General features: G+C 36.2%; 2 protein-coding genes across 3 annotated transcripts in view; both read right to left on the reverse strand.

The window, feature by feature from the left end:
• Positions 1 to 2,124, reverse strand: part of commd10 (COMM domain containing 10) — a 63,541-nt gene extending 61,417 nt beyond the window's left edge. Inside the window, exons 1-2 of the mRNA XM_055039313.1 lie at positions 2,001 to 2,124; positions 273 to 363 (exon numbers count right to left, since the gene is read on the reverse strand). Of these exons, the coding sequence (XP_054895288.1) occupies positions 273 to 363; positions 2,001 to 2,029 (120 nt within the window). The 5' untranslated portion in view covers positions 2,030 to 2,124. The remainder of the gene's footprint in view (positions 1 to 272; positions 364 to 2,000) is intronic.
• A 1,261-nt stretch (positions 2,125 to 3,385) lies between these two features.
• On the reverse strand, positions 3,386 to 15,479 carry LOC129365817 (AP-3 complex subunit sigma-1). 2 transcript variants are annotated; one of them, XM_055039315.1, is made up of 7 exons: positions 15,171 to 15,479; positions 11,335 to 11,426; positions 10,394 to 10,505; positions 10,234 to 10,305; positions 7,309 to 7,416; positions 6,079 to 6,120; positions 4,010 to 4,119 (listed from the first exon to the last, which is right to left on the reverse strand). In XM_055039315.1, the coding sequence occupies exons 1-6, from the start codon at positions 15,237 to 15,239 to the stop codon at positions 6,085 to 6,087; spliced, it is 489 nt and encodes a 162-aa protein (XP_054895290.1). In that variant the 5' UTR covers positions 15,240 to 15,479; the 3' UTR covers positions 4,010 to 4,119; positions 6,079 to 6,084. The 2 variants fall into 2 exon arrangements, with proteins under 2 accessions (XP_054895289.1, XP_054895290.1); XM_055039314.1 differs by lacking the exon at positions 6,079 to 6,120 and having other exon boundaries at positions 3,386 to 4,119.
• Positions 15,480 to 16,928: the final 1,449 nt, after the last annotated feature.

The raw sequence follows: 16,928 nt of genomic DNA on the forward strand, positions 1-16,928 counted from the left end.
AAAAATCTAAAAAAAACATTTTAAAAAAAGTGAATTTTCTGCAAAAGGTATACGTTAAGGCCGTAGCATTACAAGGTGTGATAAAACAAATAGCATCTAGTCTTCTTTTAGTACTTGAAACAGATTTTTCCAGTTTTTCGGGAGAAAAGATTGGTAACCATGTAAAATGATTCAAGTCAAACAGTGTTTAAACTGCTCTACAGTCATCAACTTTGATGTTAAAGCTTCATGCTCTTGTGATTGGTTCACATGGCACCATGTAGTGTTTGTACCTTCACATGAAGTTTTTGTATGATGCGAGAGAGAAGCCTGGAGAACTTGCTCACGTCAATTGTGTTGATGAAGTTCACCGCTTCTTTAATGCTGTTTAAAGAAAAGATTTAAGACGTTAATGATGATCAGATCACTAAGACTGTAAGTTCTTTATTGACTAACTGCTTCCGGTTGGACTGCTTCCGGTTGGAGTAATAACGATACTCCAACATTTTTCCCAGATGAAGTTGTGACACAATAGAAGCATCATGCATTGAAGGGGTATTTGTCCTATTTTGACCATAAAAACACAATATTTATGACTGAGACTAAGCTTGGGTCAGTTACCACTATGAAGGCTTTAAAATGTTAAGATCTGGAAAGACATCCAGATTTTTCTTCATAATGTTCAGTTTGAAGTCCTTGAAATAAGATTATAGAAAATGTGAAGGAGTGAGTAGAAGTTATTTTCTTTGTATAGAGCACAGAGTAATGCACTTACCAAACACTACCTGGTTTATTCATTGCCTGTCAACTGACTGAAAACCCCATATCAGCTTTTCTGGAAATAATATTTTACAAAACTAAATCACTGTCTAAGTAATGTAACAGTATTTCTGAGTGAATCTCATAGTGGACACATCTACTTTATTATATAGTACATAACTCTGTGTATTTCACATGATTTATAACTAGTTCTTATATCAGTGTAATATTAACTTAGCATGTGAAATACAGCTGTATAATGCTTGGAATATATTAGCCAGCTATTATTGTACTTCAAACAATCCTTTGAAATATGAATATCTCCTTCAGAGGTTTGTGGGGAGCAGAACTCAAAACATAATGGAGACCATAAATATCATCCAACACAAAGAAAATCTGAAAAGAAATGCATAAAATACAAAATGATGAGGGTGTAATTTCCTCCATTGGCTGCCCTAATTTTTAGATATCAACACTACCTAAAAACACACACATCAAGTTTTTGCATTTTACTGTGGTCTGCCTGAAAAAAAGTTGCTTTCATGTATTTTATCGATTCCTGAGTAAACTTTGGCTAATTCTGAGAAACTTACACTCTCCATCCATTACTCTACACAATTCATAGCGGCCAGTACAGGGGGCCATCTCATTATTGGGGGGACCAGAAACAGGACAATTTCTTAAAAGCAATTTTGGGGGTGTCGGCGATGTTACAGTGAAATCTAACGTAAGACATGGTTTAAAACATTTTTAAACCACATTCAAGCTGCAGGACCAAAAATGACGAGTAATGCATATCGGCAAACTATTGAGAAATAAAACTAAAATTCAAATGTTGCTTCTATGCAAGTTTTGTTCAGTCTTACTGATCTAATCTCTTCCACTACTTTACAAAAAAATAAGGTTCTAAAAAAAAAAAAACTTTAATGAGTAACTGCTCTCAATAAAATTTCTCATTAACGTTGATTTATTGAAATGGCTCCCAATACAAGTTATGGGCTATTTAAATTATAACTTGAAAAGTTGCTTTATTTTTAAGCTTTGCCATGTCCTTGGTAACTGAGAACCAACATGTATCTAGAAATGAATATCTGGAGGGTATTATAACTTAAACATCACACTTAAAGCACCAGAAAAATATTCAGATTTTATTTTGTAATTTTAAAGGCTCTGTGTTGAAGACAGTGTGAAATTAGCATGCTACATGCTAACTTTGTGCCACTAAAATTAATCTGCGTCTAAAAGACCAGAACCGAGCCCACCTTTGCGTTTCCTTTATGATGGAAGTCATGTTTGCGTTAGTTTCTCCAAATTAAGAGTAAAACTATCACAGCTGCAGCAACATCCTCACACCGATGTTATTGTTCCTGCTTCCGGTTGTCACAAGACGGGTCACGTGAGAGTGGTGGTTCTACGGAATGCGCGAGGGACAAATTGTGTTAGCAGCGTTTCCATCAGTGGTTTAAACGCAAACGGATTTTGCTTCTGTTCCTATATATTTTAATTCGTGCAATTACCAAAACAGGTTTTAGTTGTAGTTTGAGATTGTTTAGCCGATATTGTCAGAATAATCCATAATATGGATTATGATAGAATTCGATTTACAGATAAAATCAGAAGTTTGCATACACCAAATAACACATTCACATTTGAAGTTAAATTAGGCCAGTTTTCTTTTGTTTAAAGTCATTTAGCTTTACCAAACTTATTTTATATGCTAAATGCCACAATAGTGGGAATAGAGAAAATATCTGAGATATGTGTTTATTAATGTCTTTAAAATCAGAAGTTATTTCTTCAGGATTTTGTATCGTTACCTTTGAGTTAAACATTTACGGTTTTCTTCCAAATGTTTCTTGTAATAGTTTGCTGGAATTTTGGTTAATTGCTCCAGAAATAATTAATGCAGTCAGGATAAATATTTCTCATTTACTTTCTCTCATTTTTTTAAACAAATAGTAATCATTCTTTATGTAAACGTCTGATAAGTTAGTAGATAATCAACTGAAGCATATCTGAGGTCCTGATTCAGTTCTTTCTTGCATTTCTTCCCATACAATCCTTTAGCTTCTAAAGGAACACACTACACCATATTCTGTAATAGTCAGGTAAGGAGACTGGACATAAAGTAGATGAAAAAAATGTGTGGTGCATACAAAAATGGGTGTAGGATTTAAATATTGGCTTCTTTCTTCTCTTTTTCAAACTAAAAATGAATGCTTTATTTTAAGTTTATCATTCCTAATTTAAATGTTATGCATGTTTTTCTGTTGAAATTTGTCATTTACATAATACACAACAATGCTTTAATTCATTCATCTACTGACCAGTAGAAAATTGAGGAATATTTTTCTTGTTGGAGGCAATACATTGATAAATAAGGGTTACCATAAACCAACTGCATATTACTATACCTGCTCAACTTGGAACAAATGTGCATTTTCTTCTCTCTTCTCTCTCTGCTTGTAATGATGCTTCAAACACTTTCTCTGACCTTGGACCACTTTCATCTGCATCAAGTAGTACCATCTCCCATCTACATATTACCTTTTCATCCAAATAGTATGCAGTGGAACAGCAGTGTACACTTTTTGTGTAAAATAGATATTAATACCCAAAAAAAATTCTTGAGAAAAAATAATAAACATTTGTTGAGTTTTGCAAGTTTATTGTTGAAAAAGAAGCAAAGTAAAATCATACACAGCAGAAAATTAACATAATCATTACATAAATCATGACAAATCTTTTAAAATGGTCCACAAATCAATCAGAAAAATCAAACAAAATCAACATTTTTGTATGTCTAAATTCCTTCATCTCCCTAATTTACTATCATTCCATAATTTATATCCAAACACTGCGGCTGATTTGGAAATATGTCATATTATTCATCTGAATGTGTCTGACCCCTCTCCCCAAATAAAGTTACCATTCTCTTTAAAGTAAACACTGATGTTGGTTTCTTTCAGTAACAAAACGCCACATGGAGGTGCTGAATGCTACAAGTCAACCTGCAGTGAAGCAGAAGGAATGTAAATCTGATAAATACTTTTTTTTTGTCCTTCAAACAAAGAAAAAAACCCAAAACATTTAATATGTTGCTCAACAATAAACCCAAGGCGATAACATCACAACATGGAGTGTGAAACCACACAGTACCTTCCAGACTGATAAAAGTTGGTAATCTGAAGATTTGGTAAACAGATCACATTGCGGTAAACATCGGCTGACACCTCATGGATCTTGCTGCCGCTATTTGAAGGAAGGTAAATTTGGCACTTTTATGCTTATGTCGCCGATGTTGATGTTTTTGGGCATTTCCGGGAGGTTCATGTTCTTTACTGCTGACACTGCGCGAGCCGGTGCTCCTGCGATGCCAGCCTGTGCAAACCCAAACACATTTACACACACAAACACACACAAGGAGGTTTGATAAGAAACAAACCAGTGAAGCAAAAACATTAATAGAGATAACAGCTGAACACAAGAAGACACAGGACGGAAAACACAGCTGAACGAACAACAATCATCTGCTGACAAAATGCAAAAGCACTGAGACGGACAACATATGCAAAACGTACATTCAGATGCCTTTAGAGCTTTCTATGCACATGCATTTTCTATTTCTAGAATGATGGACATCACAACCAGAGCCAATTAGAAGTCAACTGTGAGGACACACTGATCTAAGCTACTCATTCACTGACTGATGTACTGAGCAGCACTGAACATTCATCAAATGGACAAAAAGGCGGCATTGCTTGGAAAGTGAACCCACCGGACGACTGTGGGCCAGTGGGGGCAAAAATGCAGGGAGAGAATTATGTGAAGCAGAAAAATGGATCTAGGTTTGAAAATAAATGATGCTCGGATAATCACGCAACTACAGCATGTAGGCGTCAAAGTTTTAGCCATTACTAATGCAGGGGATACTGTACCTCTAGATAAAACTGTAGCTAGCATTTTTATGTGTGAATACATTTCTGTGAGGAGAAATATTAATGCTGTGCCATGTACACATATATAGTAACATCTCAGTAAATTAGGCCATCACCGCAGGATTTTTTTATTTTAAATAAATTAAATAAATATTTATTCAATATTTATTTTGAATCACTTTAATTCAAAAGTGATTGAATTAAATCACTTTTTGATTTAATTCAATCAAAAAGTGATATTCTATTTTACTGAGTTGTAAGTATTACTACAAATTTTCTGTCTAGAAACATTATTTGAACAAAAAGCCATGTAAACATTTATGACACCTATCATTGATATTATGGGGAGATTGTTAGTCTAATAGAGAAACTACACTCAGGGTAAAGGAGGCTCTGCACTCTAACACAGTGAATCTCAACAGGAAGCTCGACAAGGCAAATGTAGCCTCCAATAAAAGCATCAGACTAGAAAAATCTAAACATTTATGAAGGAAAAAGTCTCCCTTTTTCTTCTATAGCATAAAAAACGCTTGAGAACCACTGCAGTTAGAGAACTCCAAAATAAATCTTTACTCGACAGAACCATAAATAGCCAAACTGATCAGCAATCCTGTACATTTACTATCTGAGAAAGACACTCAAAACAAGCTTAAAAATATCACAGGGTGAAGGAAAAGTATGTCTGGTATGTAGATAAATTTATGTTCTTCTTCCACGAGGTCGTTTCAATAGGCTTTTTGTCTAATGGAGATTCCTTCCTGTGCCAGGAATCAAGGACATTGGTGTTAGACGGGAAGACAGCCAGGTCGCTAAACGAGAGGAATGCTGATTCAGGGTAGAGGATTCAGAAATCACAATCATTGTCTTGCAGGAATTTGTTTGAAAACCATCTCTCTTGAAAGAGATAACAATAATCTGATTCTGTGCACAAAGTTTGAGGCTTTAGACGAATTTCGCAGCATGCAATATTGTCCGTAAAACTGCTGTAACAATGTTTCTTATCATCTACTGCTGAAAAATGTGTGCTACATGTGCTAAACTCAGTATTTACCCTACTTAGTGTCTTTTGATCTGAGTTAGCTATACTTAACTCTACAGTGTTATTTTTGTATGCAGTAAATTTGGCCTTTCAGTATAATCTTAGCAATAATTTTATATTTAGTTTGAATATGCAGAATTAAATTTGCATTTAGCTTACTGCTGTTGACTCTACCCTGCTGTCAAAATGTTTTGCTCTTAGTTGTAGAGATAAATTGAGGCATTTTTGGGTCTGTCGTAAAAGATTCCTACTGTTGTTAGTGGCATCAGTTTACAGATAGATGAAGGGCCATGTGGAGAGGGTCAAAGGGGACGTAAAAAGCTCAGTTAAGGTTACAGTGTTTGGTTGTAAATTTAGCAGTACCTGTGTCTACCTGTCCTGCCTGGTAGACTGAAAGATAAAGGTCTGTAAAGAGAGAGAAGAATGGAAAGAACTGGACAGGGTCAGGAAAAAAAGGAATGAGGAATGTTAAAGCAGAGTAAAGTAATTACAGTTTATCTCCACAGATAGTGATAGGACCTATTGTGCACCACATCTGGAATTAGAAGAAATATTAACCTTGGTCCAGTTATTCTTTTTGTATTTTTTTTTTACTTAAATCTTAATGAAAACAAAATAGAGCTATGGTATTTAGTGTTCACCATATTGCAGGAAGGAGAGCTTCATCCTTGTTTGCCAGACGCTGACCTTTAAGCGAACAGTCAGATTGAATTAGCATCAGTGCATGAAAACCTCTGTGGTCTACAATAGGTCCAAAAAAGAAAAGGCAGAGCAGCTCTCAATGTCAGAACAGTTAAAGACTGCTTACAAACTGCCAATTGAACACAAAAATTATCTGTCAGGTTAAAAGCATACAATGAAATTCATATTAATGTAAAAAAAGAGAAAAAGAAAAGACTAAATTAAGACCTTTGATTAATACACAAAAAGCAGCCATCCAGCATTCTTCATCTTTGTCAACTAAAATGAAAACTTTTTCTTAGTTGTGTTTAGTGCAATTGACCTTTAAGACATTTAATAAATCCTGCAAACCAAATGAAAAGATAATGATCCGACTGAATTGTCTCTGGCTGTTTTATTTCATTTTTTCCACCAAGCAAAGGATTATTTGCCGGTCAAAGCTGAAAAAAAACAATGCACTTTAACAAGGCTCTAAGCAGGGACACTCGGTTACAGATATTATGCAATATAAAAATTTTACACACAGAGTATCTAAAAACTTAAATTTTTTCTAAAATAACAGGCCAAATATTGTAAACCAAACTCGAATGATATGAGATTTACCTGTGACAGATTCTGCAGATTCACTGGATAGTAGTACTCTTAGTACAAAAGCACCAGACGCATGAATATTTTTAATCATGTGTGTATAAGGCGTAGACCATGTCTGATCAACATTAAGAAGCAGTGAAGCGGAAGGAGAAGGCTGAAGAGAGCACAAACACTCCGGAAAAGGCTGGGAGCATCCACAGAAAGTCACTGGAGAGTAAGCATGCAGGGTGCAGCATACACACATGCCTGCATACTGTACACAACGCCTCAGAGAGATGTGGAGGCAGAGTCAAGTCAGCCAGCAGGCAGGAAAGCACTCACCTCAGATTTCTCCATCTTGTTCTGGGCGTCCACCTGTGTGATGATTTCGTTCATGTTGGTCTCCAGGACCATCCCGCCCATCACCATCTCCGCCAGAATGTGGTGGACCTGAAACAGGAGAGATCCAGAGCATCTTCTATATTTTATCTCAAAGACAAACTGCTTACCTCTGTCCAATTGTTTGTTTCTTAACTATAAATACATCAATGCCATACAATCTAAAAATTTGAGAAATAAATTTAAAAAAAAAAAGATGTACAGACACATTCAGAGTTAAAGTAAACAAAACAATTCCCAAAGCTCAAACAAATGAAGTTCTGCTCCTGGAAATGGACTGGTGAACAAACAGCATCGCTCTGTTCGATGCCTGGGTCGATTACTGGCATAAAAACCAGTAAAAAGATCCCAATTTGGTTTAACTATGACAGAAAACTGAAGTCTTTTGTAAAAATACTAGTGAAAGCCCCCCTCTGTTGCTGCTGGTCAGCTGGTTGAAAGAGGGCTAATGCACTTCACTCTCCTGCAAACAAATCTGGCATCTTGGGAGTATTTTCTCAATTTAAAAAAAAAACAACAACAACAACAGACTCTACTGAAAAACATAGTCTGACTAATTATCCAGCTTATAGCAACCAGTTTTTTCCAAGTTAGCAATAGCAGTTAATTAAATCATACATTTCGATTTAACATTTCTGCAAATACAGCAACACTGTGGGAATTTTGTTCAAAGTTATTTTGAAGCCCTTTTATTGACCGGTGCTCACTGTGCTTTGATGCAGTTTAAATAAGATATAACACATTCATTTAGGGTGAAATTATTGTGCATTTATGAATTTTTGTGTTCACAACAGCAGCAAGAGAAATTTGCATCAGATTATGAAAGATCAGCAACAAAATATTCATCGTGTCCTGAAAGCACCTGGTAATTTGACACAAGAGAAGCAAACAGAACTTGCTGTGATGCGTGTCTGATGATTGTTGCAAAATTGAATCAAACATGTTTTGTGACTCATCTGTAATGTAGCCTGTTGTTGCTTTTCTACAGTAAAGAATACAAACATCGTTTGAGCAGATGCGATGTACATGCAGAGGTTAAATACGTCTGAAATGCATCGGCAGTGTCCTTATTATGCAGTTTGGCTGCGGCACACTGAAGACGGCAGCAGCTGGGAGTCATACAGAGGGTAAGTCCTGATGCAAGCAGCTCTGTGTTTGTAGCAGTATGTAATGGTGGACGACAAAGTGTGTGTTTCTTTTTTGTACATCACAGAGTTCTGGTGTGTTGACTACCTAAAACTCTGAATTTGCACAGTCTGAAATATTTATTATTTTAATCAATTTGATTTTTTTCTTAAGTGAATTTGTTAAAAAGAATTTTTTTTATTGTTAAAGAAGGGCAGGTTCCTCTCTGATTCAGTCAGATCTTGTTAGCTTTACAGTTATTCTACATCTTTTCAGAGCCACTTTGTGAAGAAATATCTTTTTTAACTTTTAACTTCTTTTGATACCACGTTTGTGGTATCTTTCTGTGAAAGGAAGATACCTCTGACTTAATAGTAAAAGCTTAGACTTGGGTGTGTTTTGTTCAACCTGTAGTTCAAGAAAAAAAATAAAAAATAAACATCTTAGCATATTCTAGTCAGTGTTTTCAGTGAGTTTCTGAATTCAAATCTTTAAAGTTTGCAAAATATTCAAGAGAAACTTAGAATCAAGTCAGTAAAAGCAGGTAAAATACACATTCACATAGGCCAATTATAGGACATTCAATGTTTCAAAACGGTACAATACTAAAATATCAGTTAATGTGAAGATAAATAGTTCTAGTGCATCCAAAGTATATCCTTTTAATAGTTAAACATCTGCTGCATTAAGGTTTTATGCTGAACTGTTATTTCTTTAAGATATCTAGTTTTCCTAAAGCAACCAAGTGTAACTAAGATACATGAAGTCAAAAGTATCCATTCTAGGGGTGCAACAGTAGACAAAAGTCACAGTTCAGTACGTACTCAGTTCGCTTCATTTCAAGAGAGACAAACAGAAAGTGGCCTTCATTCAGCTGACCCTTACATGACCTGTGACAGGCTATTTAGTGTGTGGTGGAAAATTACGACAATTTAACATCCGCAGATCATGTTAAATGAAATGATTGTGAACTCTCACCAAAAGAACTATTTGGGTTACATGTACAAGGTTGAAAGTTGTTTTCTACAGCTGCATCAGAACCAGACTGTCTCGCCTCTTGTTTTGAATTCCTTGTCCTTGGTATAAAACTCATGTGTTATCTTTTCCAGCCATAGCTTTTCATACAGACCTGCTTCATTATTGATTGTCCTAAAAGCTCTCTGTATTGTGCACAATATATGAATAAACCTGATTGAGTGATTTCACCTGACAGGGCTTGTTAAAACATTTTTTTTTCACAACAAGTGACATAAGCAAATTCTTATGACAAACAGTTATACTGGAGTCTATTTGGGATTTGTCAAAAAATTTGGAAAACCACCAGACACTTTTCTTTTACACATAAAAGGTGAATATTTTTGTAAGGCACTGTGTTTTCTAATAAACCATACAAAGCTTTTAATTACCACAATATAGGCTCTTTAAATTATTAATAACATGAAATACCATATATGATATAAAATAGCTAATCTAACTGTGTAATTAACCAATGAACTCATTACATCACATCTAATCAGCAGTACGTTCTGGTTTTAGGTTGTTTATAGGAAGTTGGTTGTAATAAAACCATCAGATGTTGTGCAACATGTTCCAACATGTGATTGTTGATCAGACAAGTACAGCAAGATAAATCGAGCCATAATCACTAAAGGATATTATTACAACAGTATCAAAAATAATCATGATGAGGCCTGAACAAACAGAATCATAAACATTATATAAAGGAATGACACAAATTCCTACCTTGTCTACATGAAAAATTAAGTCAAGCTCACAGACATTCTCAAAGCATTTGTCCAGCGTTTCCACGAAAACCTGAAATTAACATAAATACAAGCTAAGAAACACTCTAAAACCAAACCAACACACAGTAACCAATAATGTCAAATCTGCAGGGTTTTACCTGGATTAAGTCTAAAATTCCTAATTCACTCTCTGATGAGTCGACACAAAACACGAAGTACAGCGTGGCGTAGTGTCTGTAGATCAGCTTGTAGTCCGATCCTCCAATCAACCTGAAATGCAAACAACAAAACATAAATTAAAAAAATAGAGTTGCAATGATCATGTCTTCCCAGCCAACGACAACCCAAGTCTGGATTGGTTAAAACTGGAATCAGCAGCTACATTTTTTTAAGCATTAAAAACACATTAAATAATTAGATCCAGGTTTTGTGACAGACGTAGTACTGATTGATTGACTGATTGATTGATCAATGAGCAATAGTTTGTTAAAACTTTATGAAAACACATTTCCAGAAATTAATCTTGACTCCTCTTGATTTTCTTGACATCAGCCCCAATAGGTTAAACTTCATTAGGACATGCACTTTGGCCAGAGCTTGACCCATAAAACCTGCAGAAACAAACATGTTGACAGACAAAACAGAAGGTGAAAAGCAACAGGATGTTTTGTGCTATAAATGTACAGATAGGAAACTATATACTCTATAAACACAAGATATGAGAAGCAGTTAATCTGATGAAGGGTTTGATAAAAAAAAAATCTGTTGCTGCATTTCTGTTGCCACAGGAAATGTTGCAACCCTTACAAAACCTGTGCAATAACTCAACTGCCTGCTAATACAGAGACTTTTGGAGTGCTTTTACAAATGCATTACTATGACCATTTAAACATTTTGCGGTTAAGTGCTTCACTTCATTGTTTCACACTTATCAATCAAATGAGAAGCAGGACGTCAAGAGAGGAAATGCGTACAAACACTCTGCAGCCACTCGTTGGTGAATAATGAATTATTCTTGCAAGAGACTTAATGTGCAGATGGATTTTGTAGCATTGAGACACTCACAAACAGTTTCAGTCACCTGCAGGTCATTACTTACAATCCGCCTTCTAGGAAATTGCAGACGTTTTCGTCTCTTTTCGAGACCAAGTGGAAAGTTTCCCTGATGATCTGTTGCTCTGTGTCTTCATTCTGCACAGAGAGCAAAGGGAGACGTTCAACAAAGAATAATAATTTCTGGCCTTTAATTTAGTTTTGTTTGTTTTTTATGGAAGGCTATAAACACAGATGGTTAATTGATAAAGTTATGTTTCTAACCTTTGCTTGACTTTTAACTGAGCTGAGAAAAATCCAAGAAAGCATATAATAGCGCTTGATACATTTATGGACTGAAAATGGTGGAAGTTTTTACTTCTGGTACAATTAATGAATGGAGATTTTTGTTCCCCACCTGTTGATCTGATCAGACTTTTTTTTTTTTATTATCCGAATTTGAACTCTTTCTGACTGATGGGTGTATTTCTAACACAGAGGTGATAAACAAAATGTTAAAAGGCAGAGCTGTTGGGCAAATAAGTCCTCCAGGAGTATTTTCTTTTAAAATACTCCTAAATCAGCAAAAGGTGATTACACATGCCAATAGTACACAGAGGCCACAAGGAAGAGGATTCATATCAGAGTTATGTCACATGTTCTCCAGGGGAGAAAATGTTGCTTAAAACAACACATTTTTAAGGTGTCACACAGATTTGTGACTTAACATTGTTTTACTGAAAGTCCTACAGCAAAAGGGGAGAAAAAAACCCTCTAAATCCTCTATACTGAGGCAAAGGGAGTAAATAACTCTCTGGGGGGCCCGAACGGATCAGTGAGTTCAAGGAGAAAGGAGACGGCGAATACCCAGCGTGCCGGGGGCAAAAAACAGGTCATGTGACCTGCAGCATGGGACCAGCAGCTTTAACCATAATTACAGTTTAATGATCCAACCAAGAGCAACAGTGAGAAACTGAAAATGACAAGCTTCTGAATTTTTCATCATGATGTTCAGCGATTTATAAAACTCTTGATTCAAAGTGAAACATTCTGCTCCCTCCGTGTTTAGGGCTAACAGAACAAAGAGCTGTCTAAAAAGTGTAAAATATATGTTGCACAGAAAATTGTAAAGAAATACAAGTTTTATTTGAGTATGTTTATTCAGATGCCCCAAATAACCATGCAAAATAACTAGCTTGAAATAAAAATCACATCTTCTGCAGTTATAGACTGCCTTAACACAAAAACACAATTCAAGCCTTTTGTAATTGTATAGATATAATTTTATAATTTGATCCAGGCTAAATAACTTTCATTTAGGACTTCCTGTTTCCCTGGGACATAAACATGATGCGACATACAGAGCCATGCTTAGGAGAGCTATAAGCGAGGAAAAGAAAATTGTCAAAAGGTCACGGTGGGAGAACTGCATCCATGATGACCTGGAGGAGAACAAATCTAAATAACTCATTTGTAGGCATTTACCATGGGAGTCAATAACAGTGGAAGGCACTGTGTGGATTTTGTTCTATAAAACTAAAAAAATGCAGCAAGGAATAAGATATTAATGCAGGAGGAAGTGTATTTAGAGCCCTTAGAAATACAGTAGATATATAGTGCATTCTAATAAAGTGCTTTATACCCTTATGTTGTTTATAAATAATAAGTAGACTGTGTTGCCAATCAGTAACATAGACATATTTTAAATAAAGTCACTTTACTTTCATGTTCAAACAGACATTTGCTGGTCATTTGACACCTATGAGACTAACACACACAGAGGCAACGCCCAGTGTAAAGCAAAATCACCTATATTTATACTAAACCCCCAGTATGAATGTGGCCTGTTTATTTGCAAGCTCTGCATCCTCTGCCATTCAACAAACATCATTCATGACTTTTCCATCAACTCATTTCGGCCACAGCAGCAAACTCAGCCCCTCCCTTTCACAGATAATAAAGATAGTTCTCTCGGCTCACAGCAGCCCACACAGTGTGTGAAATGAAATCTCCTGCAGACGGTAATCCAACACCTTGGCTTGCAGAATAGCAGATGGTGTCTACACAGCCTTCTTGTAATCCAATCAGTCGCAACTGATCCTCCTCAAATGTGTACCAATCAATGTCTGCCTCAATAAACAGGTTAAATATGAGGTGGGAAATTAATAGGATGCCTTATTTTATTTTTAAACAAGGTTATCAATAGCTTGGTCAATAGCAGAAAACAGAGGTCAGAGTCAATTTGTGTTTTGCAAAGCTGCGGATATCTTTTTGCAGATGTGTGTCTGCAGTTTTCCTCCTCCCTGCTGACACACATCCGGGTCTGCAGGGACAAAAACGTCCCATCAGACCACTGGACATGTCTCCAAAATTCAAGATCTTTGATTTGTAATTGGCTTTTTTCAGCAAGTCATAGCAAGATATTACTATTATCTCCAATGTCTTGTGTCAATTTTGGAATTATGGGCAATTAATCTGGATGTTTTATTTGGAGTAAAAGACGTTTGTGTAAAACAAAAAGCATTTTTCATTATTTGAAAATGTGAGTAACACATTGTATACATAATAAAGTAATAAAAAGATTGGGCTTATTCATGATGGGTAAAACATCCCTACAGCATGATGCTGCCACCCCCGTACTTCAGAGATAGGATGGTTTCCCTAAAGCTTGCTGGTCATTTCTGCTAAACATTTTAATTATACTTTCATCAAGCCACAGGACAGGCCTCCAAAATACAAACCACCATAGACTGCCTTTTAGTTACTTTTTTTTTTTTTTTGCAGTTTCATTTATGTGCCAATCTTTAAATTGTGGCTCAAAACCTAAATAACCCAATCTGAATCTTAAGCATGTCTGGATGTTTTTTGGAGCAAAAGACAAAAATATATGAAAAAGAGTTTCACATGTTCAACATCAAACAGACCAATGCGAACATACAGCTGTGGAAAAAAATAAAGAGACCTCTTAAAACGATGAGTTTCTCTGATTTTACTTTTCATAGGTTTCCGTAAAATCAACGTTGTTCTTTTATTCTACGAAATACTGACATGTCTCCAAAGTTCCATGGAAAAATTTAGTATTTATTTACATAAAATGAGAAATGGTCAAAATAACTCAAAAAAAAAAACATGCAGTGCTTTCAGACCTTTCAGGAAAGAAGTTCATTTCGAAACAGCAACACTATTTACTCAGAAATCAATATTTGGTGGAATAACCAAGAGGTCTTCAATAGGGCTCTTTTTGTACTCCAAAGCTGTATATATTAAAAACGCATCAGAAACACATAATAATAATAATAATAATAATCTCAAAAAGTTGCTGTTTTCTTTGGAGGGGTCACACAGGCACCTTACCATCAGGAGCCACCAACTGATGTGATGCACAAATCCAATTAAGAGAAGTCAGCACTGCCTGCTATGCAAAGACTATTACATAAGCTGACTATTTTATATTTTAGTTTCACCAATAGAGCAGGTACATACCAAAGCCTTCAGGGGGAATAAAGGCCAGAGTTCAACACGAGTTACTCACAAGGGCGTCATTACAGTCATGTGACACAAACAGTGAACTCACATCAGCCACACAGCTGGATGTTCACATGAAACCAGCATGAAACTGGGAGCAACCCTGCCCTCATACTGGCTCAGGCTGAATGAGAGAGCCTCGTTTTGGATTGCACGTCTTTAATTATTCAGTATTTTCTTTAAAGGGCATCGTGGAGTAGACGTTTATATGACTAAAAACTAATAAACACACATGCTTCCTACCAGCGGCGGCAGAATCACTGATTTCATTAAAAAGTGTCACGTTTTTCATTATTAATCGGCTTCTTTTCTAATTAGCTCGCGGCGAAAAGTGGGAATAAACACCAAAAGTGGCCGAAAGAGCCCGTCTTTACTCACATAATGTTCGTAGAATTTGGAAAGCCTCGGTTTGCCGTGGTTGTTGAATATTAAAATGGCTTTAATCATGACTGGAGCTGCAGGGGGGGAGGAGGCGCACAGCGCGGCGGCTTCAGCCTCTGCTGGACTCGGTTCTGTCGGATCCGGAACAAGCCCGACCTGACCGGGTTTAAGGGCTTCAAATCCCGTCTGGGTCCGATGGTTTCCAGGTTCACCGCGCTGCTACTTCTCCATCGTCTCTGCACGGAAATATTCCACGTCAAGAGAAGCAGTCATCCGCCTCTTCTTGCTACGGAAGCCGCGATGGATTAAAACTCTTGTTTTCTTTTTCTTTTTTTTTTTTAGTTCAATTTGCTTTTCGGGTGCGTGATGCCAGCAGTGTCCACACGGGGGCGAAGCGGAAAACAAATTACAAACACTCATCAGCTGAGCTGATTTTCAATAAGAGGATATAAACCTGCATCGTACGCCCTCTGAGTGTCTTTGCTTTTGCTTGTTTCTTTATATTTAAAAAGGGTTTAATTTCATTATTTGTATTATTATTTTAAGGTCAAATCAAAGGGAACCTTTTAGAAAACATTTTTAAAAGTTTGTATAGTTAGGACATTAAAATGAATCAGTCCATCCATCCATACATCCATTTCAGGTTGATTAATTTAAAGTAAAATGCTAAATATTCCTAAAAGCATGGGAAGCGGACTTGGGAGAGAAGCTTAACAACTTCAACTGGAGCTCAGGGATAATTGGAAAAACTTATTTTGTGTTGATGCACACATGGTGTCTCCACAAAGGCAATATAAGACAAAAAGACCTGCAGCAAATGGATAAGACCCAGAAAATCCTCAATTAAACCATCCAGGTGAATTTACACATGGCTGTAAGAGTTAAATAAATAAATAAAAATATGTCTTTTTATTTTTTTAAATACAGGAGTTTATGTAATCAACACAAGCCTGTTTGCTATAAATGGAAACTGGTATTAGCTATTATCTTAACTGAAGATCTTATTGTTACTGAATGCTGTTTTTTGGTTTTGGAGCTTTCATTCAAACATTTATTTATTTATTTATTTATTTATTTATTTATTTATTTATTTAATTTTATTTGTAGCATGAATGTAAACCCAGTCTGCAAATTGACTTTAAGGAAATTTAAACTGACTAACTTTGTTAGCATTTGTGAGATGATGGTTGCAGAACTTTTAAAAGAGGAGATTCTATGCAAATGCCTCAAATGTTTTAATTGTTCTATGTAAAAAGTGGTGATATTTCCTGTAAATTGAGCACAACCTCAAAGAATTAACAAAAGTGTGTTTTTTGAAAAGTTGAAAACCTTTTACTAAATTGGAGTCTGAACCTTTGAAAGTTTACTCAAGATTTATCTGTAGTAGCCCCAAAATCAGTCAAACACTTTCACTTGAGCCGCCTATAAATCACTGGCATGACTTTGTTGGTGCAGGTTGTTCTTGCTGCAGGCTCTGAAGCCCCACATGCTCTTCAACCAGTGGGGGGAGCTGCACAACATCTGGGACTGATGATGTGGCAGCTGTTCCTGAAACTTGGCTCAAGCCCCCATTCAAGAAGGTTCTCCACTTTTCATGCTGCCTGTAAACATGGTGGCCTGACTTCATGGTCTGCCAGGGGGGATTTTTCCTCTCACACAGTGCCACATGTCAAATGAGTGAAATTAATCGGTGTGTTTTCCTGCTGCAGCATCATAGCTCACTTGATTCCACCCACTGCCTTTCAAGAATTATTT

This window comes from Poeciliopsis prolifica, unplaced genomic scaffold (assembly GCF_027474105.1).
Source record: "Poeciliopsis prolifica strain line A6 unplaced genomic scaffold, Auburn_PproV2 SCAFFOLD014, whole genome shotgun sequence".
In the NCBI taxonomy this organism is placed as follows: Eukaryota; Metazoa; Chordata; class Actinopteri; order Cyprinodontiformes; family Poeciliidae; genus Poeciliopsis; species Poeciliopsis prolifica.